The 20,636-nt window shown below is 38.8% G+C and overlaps 1 protein-coding gene across 7 annotated transcripts in view; it reads left to right on the forward strand.

Annotated features, from left to right (window-relative positions):
- The window catches only part of CTNND2 (catenin delta 2), a 630,944-nt gene that overhangs the window by 583,145 nt on the left and 27,163 nt on the right, over window positions 1-20,636 (forward strand). For all 7 annotated transcript variants that reach the window (XM_071736667.1, XM_071736669.1, XM_071736668.1 and 4 more), the window contains 2 exons: window positions 11,859-12,069; window positions 15,415-15,499. In XM_071736667.1, coding sequence (XP_071592768.1) covers window positions 11,859-12,069; window positions 15,415-15,499 — 296 coding nt within the window. The remainder of the gene's footprint in view (window positions 1-11,858; window positions 12,070-15,414; window positions 15,500-20,636) is intronic.

The raw sequence follows: 20,636 nt of genomic DNA on the forward strand, positions 1-20,636 counted from the left end.
ACTAGGGTCAGGGATTAGAGTCTGAGATTGGAGTTGGGGGTCAGGATAGCGGTAGGAGCTAGGAGTCAGGTTTAAGGCTGGAGATCAGAGTTAGGCCAAGAGTTAAATAAATGTGCTCTCGCAATCCATGCCCTACCAACTGAGTACCCCTTGCAGCCACAACATTGACATTTTTGGCCCACCCTTCAGTCTCACACCCATTATGTCCTCATGTGCCATCCTCCATCTCCTGCCTACTCAAGTGATGAAGCTCAAGGACCCCCACCATCTCAAGCAGCTGTCATTTCCCTTGGCCTGCTTCTGGTTTTAGGTTTAGGTTTGGGCCTCCATTTAGGGGGTGGAGCAGCAGGACTGGGCCAACCCCCTGAAGTGAGGAATTGTGAGAGAAGTGAGGGATCTCTTCTCCTTGTACTCAGCACTGGTGAAGCCTCACCTTGAGTACTGTGTACAGTTCTGAGCCCCTCACTTCAAGGAGATGGAGGTGCTGGAGTGGGTCCAGAGTAGAGCAGTGAGGCTGTGAAAGGTCTAAGGGGAAAGTCTTACAAGGAGAGGCTGAAGGAGTGGTTTAGGCTGGAGAAGAGGAGATTCAGGAGGGACCCTGTCACTCTTTACAACTCCCTGATGAAGTTTGTAGTCAGGTGGGGGTCAGGCTCTTCTCCCGGGCAGTAAGTGACAAGAGGAGAGGGCATGGCCTGAAGCTGCTCCAGGGGAGGTTTAGGTTGGATATCAGGAAGCACTTCCTCATGGAGAGGGGGGTCAGGCGTTGGAATGGGCTGCCCAGTGAAGTGGTGGAGTCACCATCCCTGGAGATATTTAAGGAAAGGCTGGATGTGGCACTTCTAGTGACATGGTCTAACTGATGTGATAGTGTTAAGTCATGGGCTGGACTTCATGATGTCTTTTCCAGCCTCAATAATTATGTGATTAAGCTTAGGTATTAGAGAAAGGCTTTGGATGAGGGTTGGGGGTTGTGCAAAGGACTTGTGGTAACTGGTTAGGGTGTGGGGACTGAGTCAGGAACAGTAGTGAGGGCTATGGTTAGGGACAGCAGTTTAAGGCAAGGGACCAGGACAAGGCTTTAGGGTGGGGATAAGATAAAGAATTAGGAGTTTTGTCTTTGGTTTTGCAATAGAGCTTGGTGCTAGGGAATAGAGGAGGGTGCTGGGGTAAGCATCTAGGGGTCTGGTTATGTTCTGGTTATTAGTTGACAGAGTTACAGTAAGGACCTAAAAAAAGTGGTTTCCTGTTCACACTGTACCAACTACATTTTCACCTCTTTAATTGCCAAGAAAAACCTAAAAAAATCTCTGACTCAGCAGAGTTCCCAAGCAGCATAATGGGCCAACAACCTCCTGAGCTGTGTTAGGAGTGTTAAAAGCAGGTCAATGAAGGTGGTTACTCCCCTCAGCTCAGCACTGATGAAGCCACACTCAGAGTACTAGGTCCAGTTCTGGGCAAAAGATTGATCGCATAATCATGGGCCTGGAGCATCTCTCCAGTGAGGAGAGGCTGAGGGAGCTGGGGCTGTTTTTCCTAGGGAAGAGGAGGCTCAGGGGAATCTTATCCATGTGTCTAATTGCCTGATACGAGGGTGTAAAGAGGACAGAGACGGACTCTTCTTGGTGATGCGCAGTCAAGCACAAAGGGTCATGGGCAGAAATTGAAATGAAGGAAATTCCATCCAAATATAAGAAAAACCAAGCTGATCCCACAACCTCAAGTGTTCTGTGATTTATAAGGAAATTATTTGCATGAATTTTTGTTTAATTTTTGCTACCAGAAGTGTCAAGGCCCACGGTCAAGCATGACTAAGCTAGACACCTCATTCATACATGATTGTACCTCAATTTTATGCACTTAGCCCTTTGGGGAACAGGAGCAGACATAAGCTACTCTTTCTAACATAGGGAACTTAGTCTGTTAATTAATCAGTTAATGACCCTGTAAGTTTATGGGTGTCCTTGCATTATGTTCAAGATACAAGCTATGAATTTCCTTCTCAAAATCTTAAGGAGTCCTTTGCAAATCTGAGAAAAAGCCTTTTAATGCAAGCTCACAGGTTTTGCAGCATAAGGCAGTAATTCAGCTCCATGTACCAAAGAACGTGCAGGAATGGTGGTCAGGGTTCACCTGCTGTTTGGTAGATCTAATGTGCAACATGAGGAAAATAAATTGCCTTATTAGATATTCCCCTCAGGAGAAAAGTTACAGGATATCTTAGATTGTATGCTACTCAGGGTGCTCTTAAAGTGATATGTCTTATACATTATTTGTATTTCACAACTCAGGATTATTCTAGGAAATAATCAGAGTGCTAATTTTAATTAGTGCAAAATGCATACTATTAGCATGAGTATATGCAAAGTCATATATTTGTGTGCAAAATTTTTCAAGGTGACATGACAACAGTGGCTGCTTTCACAAAGGGAATATGATACTCTGCAACTTCAGTTTATTATTTGCAGTGGAGCAGTTTATCAAGAAATATTTTATATTTGGTAGTATTGTCCACTGAATCTCCTATGGTTAGGAGGTCAGCATTGTCTCTGATGCCTCTCCTGTTCTGTTTGACTGAGAGCATTTATTTTTCTTCTTTGTTTTTTTGTTGTTTTTAACTCAGATCTTTTCTATCACTTCAAACGTGACTGTCCATCCTTCCACTGCAGTGCAGAGTATAGTTTATATTCCACCATGTTGCAGGAAGTACTGAGGGTGCTGGCTACATATAAAATTTTCACTCTTAACTGCACCCTAGTATGTCAGAGCACTCTGATCATTTAGAATAACACACTTGGAGCCAGAGACCCAGCTGCTCTGAGGCAGGCTCTTCTTTTCCTCAAGTCTGGAGAGAGGAGAAGACTTCTGGAAGACTTGCCCAATTCTCCCTCTCTCTTTGAGAGCAGCAGAGATCAACGAACGCAACAGGGGTCTGAGACAGATGAGGTTGAAAGATCTACAAAGGCTTTGCTTTAAGCAGATATCCTTTGTCCAGCTTGCTCTTCAAAAAGGAGATCAAGCCTAATGCACAGACTGTCTTGACTCTTCTGTCATGTGTGCAGTCGCATGCCCACGGAGGCAAGAGAAGGAAACTGAGTTCATGGTCCTGAGAATCTTCCCTCTGTCTGTTACTGAGATGTGAGCAGCTGTGACTCAGGTTAAAAAACCACTAAGTTGAGCAAGCTCAAATGCATGTCTGGAGGCAAGCTTTCTTTTCAGGCCACTAGAGAAAAGACTTCATCAGTTGCTAGCCTAAAGATGCCACCTGGAGCTGTCATCTTGAAAGAAACATCTGTAACACAACCCAAAACCAAGTCACATTGTGAACCCTTTGACTCCTGCATCCTGAGGAAGCACAAGCAGAACTGTGCTCTAGTAGATCTGTGCTCTGATACAGGAGTTGGGACTAGAATTGATTTGTAACAATTTTTTAAAACCCAGCTAGTAATGAGATGTAAAACTTAGAAGAGCTGAAGATGTGCTTTATGAGAAATGTGAAAACTAATCATGTTGTAGTCAAAATGAGAAATAATATAACATCCACTACTTAGGGGAAATTATCAGCTTCAGTTTTGCCCTTTGCATGAGAACACAAATTTTATTTTAACTGCACTATATCCTTGCTTACATACCTACTGTATTCAGGCCTTAAGCTGTAGTAGCTTCTGGTGACTTAAAATATAAAACTACAATGTAATTTTCTCTTTTCCAATGACCATGTGGCTAAGAACACAAAATACTCTATTGAGAACAGGAATTAAAGGGATTCAGAACTTATCAGCAAAATGGAGTGACCTCTGAAAAATACCTCATAAAAATGACTACTTTTCTGCTTTCTGCATGATCAGCATGAGATAATCCGTTTCTTACAAAAGTACCTATAACTTCATCACTAGAGCAGATGTTTGCATGGTCTGTTTTAGATAACACTGATGCATTAGCAGTTCAGCAGGTGAACACTTTGTATTCATGAGGTCTTTGCTATCATTTCCAAATTGTAGAAAAAAGATAATACTGTGTTATACTCCTTCCCTTTGCTGAATAAATTGTCTTCAAGGCTTTTAAAAATATTTGTGAAACAGTTAGCACTTGTTCTGTTGCTATCCTTTTACTTGTTCTTTTTCTTTTCCCTTCAGTCCTTCTTCAAAACACTGACATCTGTAAAGTTTGTGTATGATTTCACTCAGCCTTAGATACTAACCAGGATTTTCTTATTAAATGTAAATGCTTTTGTTCTGTGGTGCACAATAAAGCAGTCTAGAAAACTCTGACATATATTCTCAGAATTGTTTTGTCATAAGGCACAGATTAATTGCCTTAACTGCTCCACATCACTTTCACAGTGATGACTTAAGAAATATTTGAACATTGCACTTATTAAGGAATATATGAATATTATAGTATGACCTGGAATGGTTTTGATATTTGCTGGAAGCATTGTTTGGAAAAGACACCATCACTTCAGCAAGATTTATATTTATTGAGCTAAAACATTTCCTTCTTTGCACCTATGTAATCTTTAACAACAGGGTATACCTTGAACATCCATTTTGGATTTATTTATCTTAATATTTTAATGAACATCTCTAAACATAAGAATTTTTCTATATTTCACCATTATATTGTTGTAAGTGTATAAAACTATGCAAAAATAATCAGTCTTTCAGACTGTACAGTGGGGGAAAATTGTTTATTAGTTTCAGGCAATATTATAGCACAAGTGAAGAAGAAGAAAATTAGTAGCAAATAAATAGCATTTTCTTCATAGACATTTAGGGCAGGATAATGTCTAGTTGCAATTCACTCTTGTTACATCAGTCTCCTGTCAGAATCTTGTTCTGGCTGGACATGAAGTAAAACCAAAGTAGAAAAGAAAAGCTACTTCTTTATCAATCCAGTTTAATACCTTTTGACATTGGTAGACAGGCTCATTAATTTCAATGGGGTTTGGAATAGGGCATAGATCTTGAAGCCTAAACTTATTTTTCCAAAAATAGATGACATTCTTATTTCTTCATTGTGGCATAATTTAAAGTCCCTTGAATCAGACTATTAAGAAAATATTATCCTATCTCAGAAAATAATACAGATAAAACTAAAGTTCCACTCAACATTCACATAGCACTTTTCCTCTTCAAAGCACTTTAGAAACACTGATTAATCATAACATTAATTAACCGACTGTATTTTTTTAAAATTCAACCTTCCAAAAAGCTCTATTCTCTGCAGGGTGCAGGGAAGAGGATAGCAAGGGACTAAAACCAGCTCCAGTAATCAAAAAACTTAGCCTGCAGCAATTAAACTGAGGAACCACTTCCCTTTGCAGAATTTTTTTTTTTTTTTACCTTGGGCTAGTGAAAAGATGAAAGGAAAGATGACAGTGCACTCTAAACAAGAAATAGATCTGTTGGTGTGTAAAGGAGCTGATTGATTAGATATATTTGCACTACCTGTGCCAATAGAAAGGCTAGCAAGTCCTTTCTATGCCTTTTCCAGTTTGCATACCTGTCAGGAGGTGAAAACAAAATGAATTAAAAGGGAGATTATTTGAGTGTTTGCCCACATGGACTCAGTCCATTCTGAATATAAAACCCAAGCATGTGAGATGAAATTCTCTGGACCCAAGAAGAATGAAGCCTGGGTCTGTCGTTTTTCTTCCCAGCCAATGTATCATGGCTAAGACTGGGAGATTGCCAAAGCCACTGCTCAAATCCCTTTTTTCTGGCCAGGGGAGGAAGAACAACAGAAGAGTAGCACTACCTGTAGCTTTATGACCATTTAACTTAAAAGCACTGCTTCCTTTGCTGCTTAGGGTGATGTGTCCAGTTCTGGGCCCCTCAGTTTAGGAAGGAATTCGAGGTCCTGGAGCAGGTCCAAAGGAGGGCAACCAGGCTGGTGAAAGGACTCGAGCACAGATCCTATGAGGAGAGGCTGAGGGAGCTGGGGCTGTTCAGCCTGGAGAAGAGGAGGCTCAGAGGAGACCTCATCACTCTCTACAACTCCCTGAAAGGAGGTTGGAGCCAAGTGGGGGTTGGTCTCTTTTCCCAGATGACTTTCAACAAGACAAGAGGGCATGGTCTTAAGTTGTGCCAGGGGAAGTTTAGGTTAGATATTAGAAAGAATTTCATTACAGAGAGGGTGATCAGACATTGGAATGGGCTGCCCAGTGAAGTGGTGGACTCTCCATCCCTGGAGATATTTAAAAAGAGACTGGATCTGGCACTTAGTGCCATGGTCTAGCAACCGCAGCGGTGGGTCAAGGGTTGGACTTGATGATGTCTGTGGTCCCTTCCAATCCAGCCAATTCTATGATTCTATGAATAGAAGCTTATTGGTGGAGGTTTTTCTCCTTCCATGGATCAGTAGTAGTTTGGTATATCAGATAAACAGATAATTAGGCAGGTCAAGCTGGACTTGAACTGAATAACTTTTATGCTTCAAGTGTGGATAAGACAGTCAACAAATTGATGTATACACCTCTTGCCAAATTTGTCTTCCAAAACTGGATTCCAGGTCAAGAGAATGCACCCTGAGCTGGGCTGCCTGTGTTTGATAGTTGTTTTGCTTCTCCAGCATGAGAGAAGGGGACAGAGATTGCTCAGCTGATATATGGAATAAAATTCAATATAGAAGCCATCCACTATGCTGGTTGAGAGGTACTCTTAGGAAACAAACTCCAGTTGGCCATGATACCCATAAATCTATTTCTGTATTAGTTTCTTTACTATTTTCTCACAAACATCTGCTCCAAATGCAACCTAATTTCTCCAGAAATCCATTTTTCTGTGGCAGCATGCATCCCGTGGCAATTGCCAAAAAGACAGCAGCAAAGATGAAAAAGGCAGAAACACACATCAGGGTCTCAATACATTGCTCTGGTTTTGGCATTAGCTCCAATGGAGGCAGATAAAGTGCTTCTGTATGCAAAGTGTAGACATGGATCTAACCTTTAAAGCCTGTGTTGGGACAGATATGCTGTATGGATTAGCAGCTTGTGGCCAGTTGAAGAGCCCTGGAAGTTCTTTAATCCTTAGGTCTTAAAACAACTGCTAATATAAAGCCTGAATATCTGCAGTCTTGCTATGTGAAAGAAATGCAGAGTACAAAGGTATACGAGTATAATCAGTATGAGAAGTTCCAGTAGTTAGGTAGATAGGTGTCTATGGAGCTGTGATAGACAATGCATACAACAAGATAATGCAAGAGCAATATGTTTTAAACACACCAGTATTTTCAAGTCTAAAATTTATGCTTGTAAGCTAGCAAAAATTTCCTTTAGTTCAAAACATTAAAGAGCAGGGTTCTGATGAGGGGGGTCATGGGTGTGCAGGGGCATGACAAAGGCAGGATGCAGCTTAGCATCGAAGTGAAGGCTTTTTAATCAACAGGAGGAGAGAACTGAAAAGCTTGATAGACAAGGCAGATGGAGAGATACATGCTTAAGTATCAGATAGGCCAGAGATGGTGAAGGAACATAAAAGCTTAGTAGTTAAGACCCATAGGGCTGGGGGTATACAGCTCAAGGAAGAAAAAATATCAGTCATGTAATAGAGGCCAGCCCTGAGAAGGTGAACTGAAAGCAAGAAAAATGATCAGCCAGAGGGAGGCAGGAAATACTTGAAATGGAAAACTCATGTTTCTGGAAACAGAGAAGGTGTAGGAGGAAGGTGAAAGGGCTAAAATGCTGTTACAGGAAAGAAAATCTATGAAGGATCATGGATCTGAGAAACCAGTTTGCTGTAAAGCAGTGATTGTATTGCACTAGTTGTGATTTCCCATGGCATGTTCAGGGTGAAAATACCAAAATGCTTCTATTTTGTCTTTTCTCCAGTGCTTCTAGCATCTATTCATACTGCTCTTCCACCACTATTACGGCTGTGCCCTTTGTCATTCCTGGCTCTCCTCATACTGTACCTTTCTTGAATCATACAACCAACATCTTTAATCTTTTTTTAAAAAAGTAAAAGCTTCTATATTGGTTATGCTTTTAGATATTTGATTCTTTTACTAGCAAATCTCAATTGACACTGCCAATACAGATACCTGCAGTTCATGTACTTTCATCGTTCTATGAAGATTGGAGGGTTTCTTCTCTGAAACTGTAAAAGATGACAATTCCTGCTCCCTGAAGTGCTTTATATGCTACACTACCTATTGCTGAATTCATTCTTGATAAAGAAGATTTTTTAAAAATGAAAACCAATGAATGGCATATCACATACAATGTATCAGGAGAGATATTGTTCCTCTTTTTCATGATCCATACCAAATACCAATCTTCTATCTTGAAATCTAGCTGCCTGTCATCAGAGGTGGTAGAAAAGTGTAAAATATGTATCATTTTTTCTGAGGGGAAGGAGTCTTGAGACCTCTAGTTAATCTTTTCCTCTGTCTTAGCAGCTGCTAGTCAAGTGCACTTGGGTTCTTCCTATCTTCTCCAAAAATAATTTATCGCCACCAAGTCTTAGAATTTAAGTTCAAGTAAACCTGCAAGGAGGTGAATCCAATTGTTCTCTAGCTCAAAGCACTCATGATCCCAATTTAATTGGCAGACTAGGCTTAATGTGAAGCAGCTAAAGCAGTTTCTCCAGCCCCCAAGTTTTGAAGTGCTTACTCAAACTAGTCTAAGTTAACTCATTACTCATTCCCTTATAAATGATTGAACTGACCTGGTAAGTTTTGGATGCAGATGTCAGTATTACAATCAGTTGGCATCATGTAGTAAAATGTCTTTGGCCACAATTTGCAATTTACTACAATGCATTGTAGTAAAATGCGTTGTCATGGCTTAGCAGTTTGGAGTCATGGCTCCACAAGCCAAAGGACAGAGAATTACCCTCTATATCCCCCCCCCCAACAAGAGAAGATAAAAGGGGGAATAAAGACTGGAGACCTGAAGTTGGATATTGAAAACAATTGGAGACATTTACTAGCACAGGAGAAAGGCAATAACATAAGGAATAAAGTAACAAAACTACAAATACATTCAAATACATACAAATATATATATACAAGCCAACCTGGATGCTGGCAGGGACAGGTGCCTGGACACCAGCTTGCACAGCTGCAATATTCTGGCTAGATTTTAGGTCAACAACTTTCTACTGAGTCTTCTGTCACTTTCTACCCAAAGGCTTATTCAGTGCAATTCATAGGAAAAGAAAAATAAAAAAATAAAATAAAAAAACAGCACTCAGAATGTATTTTAATTTGAGTACACAACTGGTTAAGAATTGAACAGTCTCTTGAGGTGGAATTACCACAGCCACTCAGAATTAGAGATACTGTAGTGTCCCACTGATGCACATTATTGATAAAGGTCATGTGTATTGATGGGAAGTATCTAATACTGATTCGATCATCCCAAGCCTAAGTTAAGTGTGTGCATATCAGAAGTATCAGAACTATTGAGCATTAACATGTCTAGGATGCTTATACTGTGCCTGATTGAGCTAAGTTCACTTTTCCAAAGGAGTTTTTACTGATAGCTCCAAAACCTTTGTTTCTTTTAAGAAGTATCTTGTGTGTTTAGGCATGTGCATGGGCATGGACGCTCTTGCATGGAATACTAAGCCAGTTCCAGGAAAGAATCCTGCTTGGGTCAGCCATCCAGATTTCCTTACACTAGTGTTAAGGTACAACCTTTAGCTGCTAATGGAGTGACCACTGTCATCTGGTTTCACCAGAGGACTGGGACAGTGAGACCCTCCATTGCACTTTTAAGTGAGGTAGGAGAGGAAAAAGGAATATTGGTCTGCTCTGGGTGTGTGCACAGAGTGAAGCAGAAAGTCTCATTTTATCTTCTCAAGCTTATTCCTGATGCCTGGCAGACAAATCCCTGCCAGACAAAAACCCAGCTGTAAAATCTATGGCGGGGCATGGTTTATTTTATTTTAATTTTTGATGCATGAATTTTATTTTAGTATGTGCTACAGACTGAAGTAACCACTGCAAGTGATAAGCCACTGTTAATTTGTTCATGTTGCAAGCAACAGATGCAGGTGTAAACAGCATTTCAGGCTGCTCTTGAACTGTTTCATATGCATATAGGAGAAAAAAAGGTTTCCCGTTTTCTCAAATGTGCCTTTTCTGGAAAAGGAAGTAGCATTAGCATCAGTACTACATCTGATATTAATATTGATGAAAAGTTAATAATGCAAATGCCCAATTATATATTAAGTGCGATGAAATAGAAATTATGACAATACAATATTTGTATTGCAACCTACTGGTAAGGTTTCAGTCCATTCTGTTGGTAATGTTAAGCTTTTTTAATCAGGAATGTTTTACATGGTATATAGGGATTAGTTTCTAAGACCTCACATTACCACATAATTTGATAACCTTTACTTTTAACATTTCAGGACAGAGATGATAGTTTTTATCTGTACTATGAATATTCTGTTCCAGAAGACTGGCTATATTTTTACCACTGGAGGCAAAAGTGTGAGAAATAAAAATAATTTAAGATATGATAGCTAAAATACTTGGTTATCCTCTTACCTCTGCTTTCAGATGTGGACACACACGACTGAATTTATGAATTCAGAAACAAAACTTTTAATAAGTATTCATAAATACAAATATCAGAACTTTTTAAAGTTATCAAAAACTCTGATTAAATTATCATGTTATACACACCAATCATACCTGATAATTTCATTCATAAAATGTGATGTAGATTAGGTTACTAATTATATTTATTTTTCCCAATTTCCCTGTCCTTTTCATTCTGCACGATCCACTTTCATGGTGATTGCTGTATGCAAATCCCTAGCACAGCTGCATTGAAGGTGATTCACAGTTGTTTCACTCAACCTCAGCAACTTCTCATCAAGCCTTCACCCTGTCTGATATTGTCTTCTCTGCTGTTGTCTTGTGTTGCAGGATTGAGCTGCCATTTCCCCAGATCACTAACCCTCTAGAACTGGTTTGAGGCTTCTCATATATTGTTGCAAATGCTAACCCTTCCATATATCTATATATTTACGTTTATAATATATAGATATGTATATTCTCAGAAGCTTCTCTTATATTATTTTCACAAGTCCTACATGACATAGATAATAGAAATAATAATAGATGATGTTCATTTAAACATGAAAAAAGTAATATATTGAAGATAATTTTTTGTGTGTGTCTTCAGTTTAGTGTGGCCATTTAAAAAATCTACGGCATCTTTCATTCTAGGAGATCTTATGTTGTAGGAGTTATTGTTACATAAAATAAAATAACTAATAAATATCAGAAAGGAATAGATACCAGAAGGGCTTCCTTTCTGGTCAATCCTATGCATGGAAGAGTGCAGTGTCATCTCTTAATCACTGCATAAGCAATAAAGTCATAGTAATACTAATAAACCCGGTAAATTACTCCATGTAGTATATAATTAATCTTGTTCTGTGAAGCTGGTCCTTCGGAGAAAACTTGTTCACAAATAACAGCGTTATTACATTCACCATAGTCTTTTTAACAACTGATGCACACTTTATTTGTAGTAACTTGAGTTGTGAGTTGTGTGATGGCAGATGTGGACTTCTCCAGCTCTGTAAGTTGAGGTGTTCAGTTTTTCTTTTATGTACAATTGGCCTGTACTGTCATTATTTCATTCTCATAAAGATGTGATGTATCCCATATCTGATGTCTCCAACAGGTGGATTATGAAAATGTTAAAAAGTCTCTAATGTGTGAAATGCTTCAACGTGCAATCCTATAAATGTGACTTGCTCCAAAATAGTATCAGTAGGCAATCAGATTACATGCAGTGATGCAAACAAGTCTTTACGTGTTTTCCCTGTACTTCTCCATCACCCTTTATTATTGTATCTTCTGAATTCTCCCTTCATTTTCTCCCAACAAAGGCAAGTATGCCATGAGGGATCTGGTCCACCGACTGCCAGGCGCTAACAACAGCAACAGCTCAGCAAGCAAGGCCATGTCTGATGACACCGTCACTGCCATTTGCTGCACTCTGCACGAAGTCATCACTAAAAACATGGAGAATGCCAAGGCCTTACGAGACGCAGGCGGCATTGAGAAACTGGTTGGCATATCTAAGAGTAAAGGAGACAAGTATGTTTTGCAAATCACCTTGCACCCTTTTTTAACATCTCCAATAGTTATTACTAGTCCTGAATGTGTTTGCCTCTTACGTGCGATTCGTGAGTTGAATACTTTAAAAAGAAAACCTGTGCCCAGTGTGAAAGGTGACAAGAAGCAGAAATTACCAATACCAAAATTATCTGCTCTGATCTGTTTCTTATGTGCCATCAGCAGCATATGGAGTGTGCTACATGTGCTCTTTCAGGAAGAGTAATTATTTGCAGTAACTGCTACCTCTAAGCACTTCCAGAAGATCCTGATAAACATTAGGGACCAAAGCTGTTGGATTACACCCTACAGAAGGGGTGGAGGGATCCTGTGAAAGGAGAGGACCACCGCAGTTCTGTTACTGCTTTTCTTGCTCTGGGAGTGAAGAATGTAAAGTCACTGTCCCTCTTCACAGCACCCTTTTCCCTGAGGCCAGCTTGCTGGTGTGGTGGGGCGTAGGATAAAAGTCAATCCATGGATTTTACCAACACCTGATTTCTGAGAGAGCATTAGGATACCTGCAGGCTAATTTGTGAGGCACCAAAACATGGAAAAATCTTACACACAACTGTGACATTTTCAGAGCAGCTATGGTTTCATCTTGTCTGTTTTCCTGTGTACACACTCTTCATGAAGAGTTCACTCTTTATCCTTCTTTTGCCTAAAACAGAGAGCCTGGTTCTCATATTTGTCAACCTGCAGAAGTATAGTGCAATGGGACTATGGCAGTTTGAAAACAAAAAGCCTTCACTATAGTGTACAAAACCCATCAGTCCACCTACTCGAAGCTGTCATCACACAGCCTACTGCAGCATCAGAGCTTTAAAAGAGCCCCACAAAGCCAGGCTACAACCTGAAGGAAAGATTTATGCACCCTACATTTGGTATGAGAACTTATGCTCGCCTATGTGATCAGAGCATTGCCAATATAATTTAACTGCATTTATTTTTCTCTGTTGTCACCCTTTTCTTTTCATACCAAATTCATTACTGAAACATTCTTGCATTATAATTGTCAGGGGAAAAAAGTAGTAGCGTGACAGTGTATGCAAGTCCAGTTGTGGCAGCTCCCTGTACTCTGCTGATTTATTTACATTTGAATTTTTCTTATGATTGAATCTATTTGATTTTTTTATTTACATTTTCTAGATAAAATGTGATGAGGTTACAAGCAGGTTCATATCCATGTCTCTTAAGTGGAATGTGTCTTTCTTCAGAAAAATGCATTTGCCTACCTGCTTATTATCTGGTAGAGATTATAGGTACCCGCTAAGTCTGGAATTTTCAAAGTATAACGGGTGGTTTTAGGAGGACCCAAGGATGTAATGTCCTGTCTAAGTATCCCTCATAATGTGAAAGACCTACCTGTGTTAAATGGAAGAATTTTTTATCCCCACTAGTGCTGAGGAATTCCAAAATGCTCTCCCAAATCATAATATGTATCCCACCTCTAAAGTACTTTGCGTTGTGGTGCTGTGTTATTGTTACAGGTTACACAGGCTTGGAACAAGAGCACCTGTAAACTCCCAGTGCTACAAACGCCCCTCTTAAGTGAAAGTTTCATTTTTCAGCTTTCAGAAGTATAAGACACCATTGCTTTGGTTTGGTTTCTTATAGGTAATCCATTGCTTTAAAATCAGAACTGCTGGTTGTTGGACTGCTAGTAAATTCTGACATGATCAGTTGCATACAATAAAACACTTACGTGCAAATTTGTCTTTTCCATTATAAATTGTCTGTTCCTACAAGTGTAGGTTACTAGCCTGGCCATGCATATTGGGATGTGTCAGTGCCAGGAGTGTAAGGCTGGCCCCACTAACCCTTGGAACATGCCCAGGGCTTGAGTGCTTTCCCCATATGGCAGTAGGAGAGAATTGGTATTCATAAGGTCATATTGGCCAAGTCCCTAGTTGCTTTTTCTCCTCATTACCCATATTATGGTTGGCACAGTTATTTTTGTGGCTTCTCCACTCTACCAGCACCCTTATAGTCAGTATAGCTGGGAGTATAATAAAAAAAATTATGTTTGAAAAGGATTATCAAATTCCTGATTATTCACGTATTACCCACCAACTGCTGTACACTGGGTGAGAAATAAAAAATTTTAAAAGGCACCAAATAAATGACTAGGAAAATACTTTATAGTTAATGGGATCAGTTGTGCCAAGAGCATTGGTATACCAGCTTTACTGCCAGCCTGCCACTTGTCCTTCTCAGAGGTCACAGGATGAACCAGAGCCTAACCCCTGGGAAGACTTCTGCCCAGACCAATAATATATGCTGCTGGCTTTCTGATTTCTCTTTGGTTTTGTAATCCATATGCCTTTTCTGAGTAAAATATGAATCATCTCAATGACTGCCCCAAACTCCATTGATTCTCACTCCAGAATTTGGCCTGTGCAAGGTTTTATACCAGTCTACTGCACTATGTGTAGTAGTGCTTAACTACACAGTGTGTGCTTCCTCAACGAGCTGGTTTATCTTCCTGGCCCTTTCCTGTTTGACCCTTCTTCACTGAGCTGAATACTCTCTGATATTTCATTTTTAAAAAATTTTTGTCTAACTTACGTGTCACAAGAGGAATACGTGATTCCAACTGGTTGTAGCAATAGTTTAGAACTTCTTTTAAAATGTTTCTGAAGAGAAAGTCCGTGTGAAGTTACATATGGCTTTCAACATGACATTACATTGCCATCATTAAAGGGTAGTGGTATGAGCAAGCTGCAAGTCCTAATTTAGATTCCTAATGAAATCCGTCATGACTTCTCATACTCAGTTGTATTTTTGCATCTTTGCTCTGCACTTAAAAAACAGTGCTCATCACCCATCAAGAGTGCTTCTTTTGGCCACTGCTAAGAGATACTTAATGCATTGAGCACGCTATCATGAATTGAAGTTTGGCAGCTTATAGAGAAAGAAACTCTGGTTCTAACTTCTTGTCCTTTATGACAAGAAGTTGGAGCCAGAACATCTTAGATGTGTGTAATACCAGTGGGGTCCTCAAAGTTTTGCCAATTGCCTTCTCTCCCATTCCTCTTACTATGCTCTCATCATGAATCTTTGTTGTCAGTGTGATGAGGAACACACATATTGCTCCTCACTAAATTAATCCTATAAAAATAACTTGTATTTGCCTTACTTAAAAGCACATTGGTCTCCAAGATGCCAACCAAAGGTCTTATGATACATTTAAAACACACTTTAATTGTGGGTTTAAATCCATAGCAATGCATTTGAAAATTGGGGTGAATGGAGCCTTGAACTTAACAGTCTCTTTCTCACTCTTTCTTTCTCTCTCTCTCCTTTTTTAATATATGTGTGTAACAGGCATTCGCCAAAAGTGGTGAAAGCAGCATCTCAGGTCCTCAATAGTATGTGGCAGTACAGAGACCTGAGAAGTCTCTACAAGAAGGTAAGGCTTCGGGTTTTTTTTTTTCTAGATTTGTCGTCTTTAACATGGTTACCCAGATTATGGGGCTGAGAGACTTTAGACCAACACCTTTATGTGAACTGGAATTTCACCTAGAATTAAAAATTTGAGATACTTGGAGCTATGGGTTTTTCATTAATTTCTACTTTAAAAATAGAAATCCCTTTTGAAAATACAGTAGTGGTTAAAAGGGGATGTGATTTTGATTTTCAGAAGAATTCATACAGCAAGTGCTGGATCTGACATGCCTGGAGAGTGAAGCCTTTTGTTCACTGAACAAATATATGCAGGCTCTGTCCTACTGTAACTTTCCTTCTTATGCCTCCCTGCCCTGTCTTGAGGAGTTTGTCTGATTTTCAACCCTTCAGCTCCCAGATTTCCTCAAGAGATTGTAAACAAGAGTATCTGGAGGGCTGGTGCTTATGAGCCAGTTAAGCATCAAGCTGGGCTGAAACCTGATGGTTTCCCTTCCTATTGTCTGGCAGACGCTGAGATCATACACTTGGTTTTCAGACTGTCTATGGAGTCTATAGTACCATATCATTCTCACAGGCCTGCTAACCTCTTAAAAATGAAGTGCATATGATAATACATTTCCTGTAAAACAACATCCAATATACCTTTAAAATGAGCATGGGTTTAGTGAATTACCATGCTTAAAATAATTCCTGCCGAGTATTTCCAAACTGAATTAATCTCCATGAGAGTATCAGCTTGCAGATTTGGTTCTCAAAGGTCCTCTTTCCACATGGAACTTTACAGCTGATCTAACTGATACTTGCATTTATTATCTCAGCCGATCTAAGTGATACTTGTATTTGTAAAATAACTCAGCAAAAAGAACTAAGATTTCATGTGACACAAAAGTTCAAGTCCTTGTTAAGGCTGAGGCATGCTAATTGTGAGGCAGGGAAGATACACAGCAGTATAGTCTTTTTTTGCACAAGAACTTAGTTATGCACAAAATCTCAAACTGGCAGAAGCTGACCTTCTGTTTGAAATGCTGTTCTTTTGCATGCCTCAGCCCTTTTTATGTCAAATCTGAGGAATAAGAAGGATGATTATTGAGTCTCTCCCATTGTTCACTTCCAGTATTTTCAGTCATCATTGTTGCCAGCCCTAGGGATAACATATGGGAAAATGTTCCTAGTAATGAGCTGTTACTCAACTGTCCCATTAAGAGTAGAAAAAACCTGAGCTAGAGTAGGGTTTTTTGATGCAAGGCAGTAACACACTGGAAGTGTGCATAGCCTGACTTCTCTGTACGTGGGTTGCTGCACTGTAGAGGCTGAACTTTATTGCACCATAGTCTCTTAAGAGGCTCTTACAATATCTGACTCATTTTCAACCTTCTCTATTTATATGCTGTGCTGGAAAAGCAGTTTCTAGGGTTGCTCCGTGCATGAGGTAATCTGTATGCTGTCTGGCTTCTGAGTATACTGCTACCTAAAGGACATTTTGTTGGCTGCCAGTGAGAATGGTAAGGTACTTATACACTAAGTGTGCTCAGTTACTAAGTACCTTGGATGCTTAAAAGAATATTTTCTGCAGCCACAAATACATACTTATGGTATGGAAAATAGGGCAGGCTAGTCTTTGAAGTAGATTCCAGGACACTCCTAGCAGGCAGATTGTCTGTATTCTCAGAAAGTATTTTATTAATCTATATTGACTAATTCCTTAAGGCTTCACAAAATATTAAATATGTAGTCTCTACTAGATACTTATGTATTCATTACAGGCAATTACATATGCTGTTAAACATTGTATAAATATGGTTTCTTTTAATCAAAATGTTCAGATAGTTTAATTTAAGATACTCCAGTTTGTTAAAATATGTGCAGCAAACTTTATAAAGGCCATAATATTTATGAAACTTGCCTACAGTAGGCTGACTGTTATCCTGGCTGTCCTGTCACCACTGTTGGGAAAAGAATGTTCTTTATGACAGGAAAATTAGTAAAGTTTGCATGATACTTATAATAAGCTATTTAATTAGTTATTTAATATAAAGATACTGGGTCAAGGAAATCTTTCATGCAATTAAAATACGTCTGCTAATCAAAACAAGTGAAGATACAGTTGATAGTACAGTACAATCAACACTGCAGTATCTTGCACTTGCGTTGTCTTTTTTGAGGTGCAGCTAAATCCCACTGCATAACCATCAGCAATTTCTTCCTAGGTATTGAAGTATCTATACAATTACTTTCAAAGAATCGGTGGCCTACAGAGAGGCACAGTTTTGTATTGTAATACAAGGGAATTACAAGCATCATATCTCTTTTAAGGAAAAGTAGCAGCACTTACCTTACAGTTTGACAAACAGTGTAACCAAACAGTTTGAGTTGTAGTACAGTTTTGAGCTACATGTTTACATGGCTACATGTGTTCTACTTAGTAGAATAAGGAGAGATGAAAATTAATTATATCCCTTGTATTAAGGGGGGAAAAAGTGAATACATGTTTACTGCTGGTAGAGTAGTATGCAGTATATTTAGTTGAAATACAACTGCTTTAACAAAACCATGGAAACCCCATTCCCTTTGTGACTTTTTCTCAACAATGAGGGGATTATCCCATGGCTGGGAGATTATAAACTGCACCAACAATCTATCAAACAAAACAAGCTTATATTCTGTCATTACAATTACACTTATTCTGTCTTCCAGTATATCAGTACAGATGCCAACAAATTTGTAGGAATTATTTTTCTTTTCCACTTGTTGTCATAGGTATCTGTTTGGCATGGAACGCTAAAAGGGTTTGCTCTTTTTACCTACCAAATGAATAAAAATGCAACCAATTATTTGAAACTAAGAAGGCTGTTAAAGGTGGTCGTCCTTCAACATGTAGTGTACCTTTTACAACAGAAGGAATATTACAGTAGACGTTTAATAAAGTTAGTCACTCTGAAGATGGCCTTGTCTGTCATTGGCTGGAAAAGATATTTAGAATTGCCCGAAGCCTTAGAAGCAGCAAAGTCGCTCCAGATCTAGAAGAGGACTTTCTTTTCATGTGACTTTCAGAATAATAAGATGATGATTCTATGCGAATGTCCTTTATTTCTAAATGTTCTGTAAAAACTGCCAGCAGTAAACTTCAAAACTCTAGTCAAGGAGTTTTAGAATCTAAAGTCCTTTCTTAAATAAAATATACCTACTCACCCTTTTAAAATGTTAATTACACTGTACTGTTATACAGACTAGGAACGTGTCATTTGGATGTTGTTCTGATAATGTTATTGTCTTTTGGACATGCCCCCAAAAGATGCTGTCTTTAGGTTAAATTCACCTAGTGAAAAGGTCTGTGCAGAACGTAAACCCTAAAGTGAGGATCAAAATTCCAAGTCCAGATTGTAACAGTTCCTAAAAAAGGGGGCTTGACTTGAAGAATTATTCCTGCACTCAAATTGTTCATGAGCATATGTATTTTTAAGTTCTGATGTTCCAGCAGAGTTTAATTAATATCTACACAATTAGCGAGGCCTTGTTCAGATTAATATGTCACCCATTTAGAAAAAGAATGGATGAAATTAATGTTAGCGCCCTAGTGTGATATAGAACTAGATGATTACTATAGAGAAGGCATTGTCTGGAGCCCCTTTTTATATTAGTTATGCAAGTGCCTGATTAATAAATGACTGACTGATTGAGTGATTGATTGACTTATGACAGTGGGTGGCCCCAAGCTTCATTCTGACTGATGATAGAGAAATTTCACCATCCCCACCCCTCTGGGTCATGGCACACTCAGCATACTCTCTCCCAGAACCAAGGCACTAGAATCTATTCCCCAGCCCAGGTATTCTGCCTGTCAGATGGCCAGTGTTGAATTATTCTGTTTCATGCATCCTGAACTTTGTACCCAAAAGACTTCTACAGGAGATGTTTGAATCAAAAGTAACAAACCCGTAGTAGGATATGTATTTTCAAGCTATACAATGTGGTAAGTATCTCATGTCACTTAGGGGGTAGTCCCATTCATTTCAGCTGTGTGAGCAAGGTGTGCACAGAGTTTTGTTGTCTGAGGTCAGCATATGCCAGAGAGATGGGCAAGAGCAATCTGTTCTGTTGCCTGATAAACTTTCTAGTATTTCTGAAATCCCTCTTTTGATTTTCTGGATGATTCAAACATAAAGGCAGTTATTGACAAGCACTGTGTTGCAACAGCAGATCAAATGTATCAGGCCCTTTGCTTTCTTTTCTGGCCCAATGGCATCTCTAATAAAAGAGCATTACCTGTGTAATCCTGTAAGAGGATCCGAGGTTAATCAGGGTATCTATAGGAAAATAATTGTGTCCCAGTGTCAATTAAGTTCTTAAAATGCAGAGCAAAGAATAGTATTAGTTTTTGCACATTCTTTCTCAGAGATGCAAAGCTTTTTCTGTGAGAAATGATACATTAGTCTGGAATTTTGTATTTATTTTTTTACCCTGATGCTATTTTTTTCAGCACAGCCAGAACTAAGCTGCATCACTGTAAAGTATAAACCTGGAGTTCACCTTTCCAGAGATTGGTTTTTAGGAATCATTCAAAATTTTGTCAAGTAAATGTTAACGTTTGTGTCTTTTTCATTGTCAGTTGCCTGCTTAAATAATATCCTGTTTGTCTATACAACAGGAATTTACATGTGAGCATAATTATTAAGCCTAAGGAGGAAATTGTGCAAGTAAATTGAATTGGGCTACACAGGTAAAAGCTTTGGCGTATGCAGAAGTTTTCCCACATGGGAAAAATTTTACACAAAGTGAGTGTGAATTAAATAAAAAATAAAGAGAGAGGGAGATATTCTCAGCATTTGTTATAACATGAATGTGTTAAGTGTCTTCAGCTTCACTGTATTATAATTCGAAATCATTTGGCTGGTTTTAAGAATAACAATTTAGAAAAGAAAAATATATATATATTTTATATTTATATAATACATATTTATATATATATATATTTATTTATATATAAAATAGTACAAAATGTTTAGTTACTTGATTTTAATACAAGTAATTACCATTTCACTTATGCAGTCAAGTAGACCATGTTCTAATTTTCCTCGCTTATCCATTAAATCAAAGTGTTATTTTTCCTAGTTACTTCTACCCAGCTGTCTTTGTTAACACTA

The sequence above is a fragment of the Heliangelus exortis genome, chromosome 2 (genome assembly GCF_036169615.1).
Source record: "Heliangelus exortis chromosome 2, bHelExo1.hap1, whole genome shotgun sequence".
NCBI lineage: Eukaryota > Metazoa > Chordata > Aves > Apodiformes > Trochilidae > Heliangelus > Heliangelus exortis.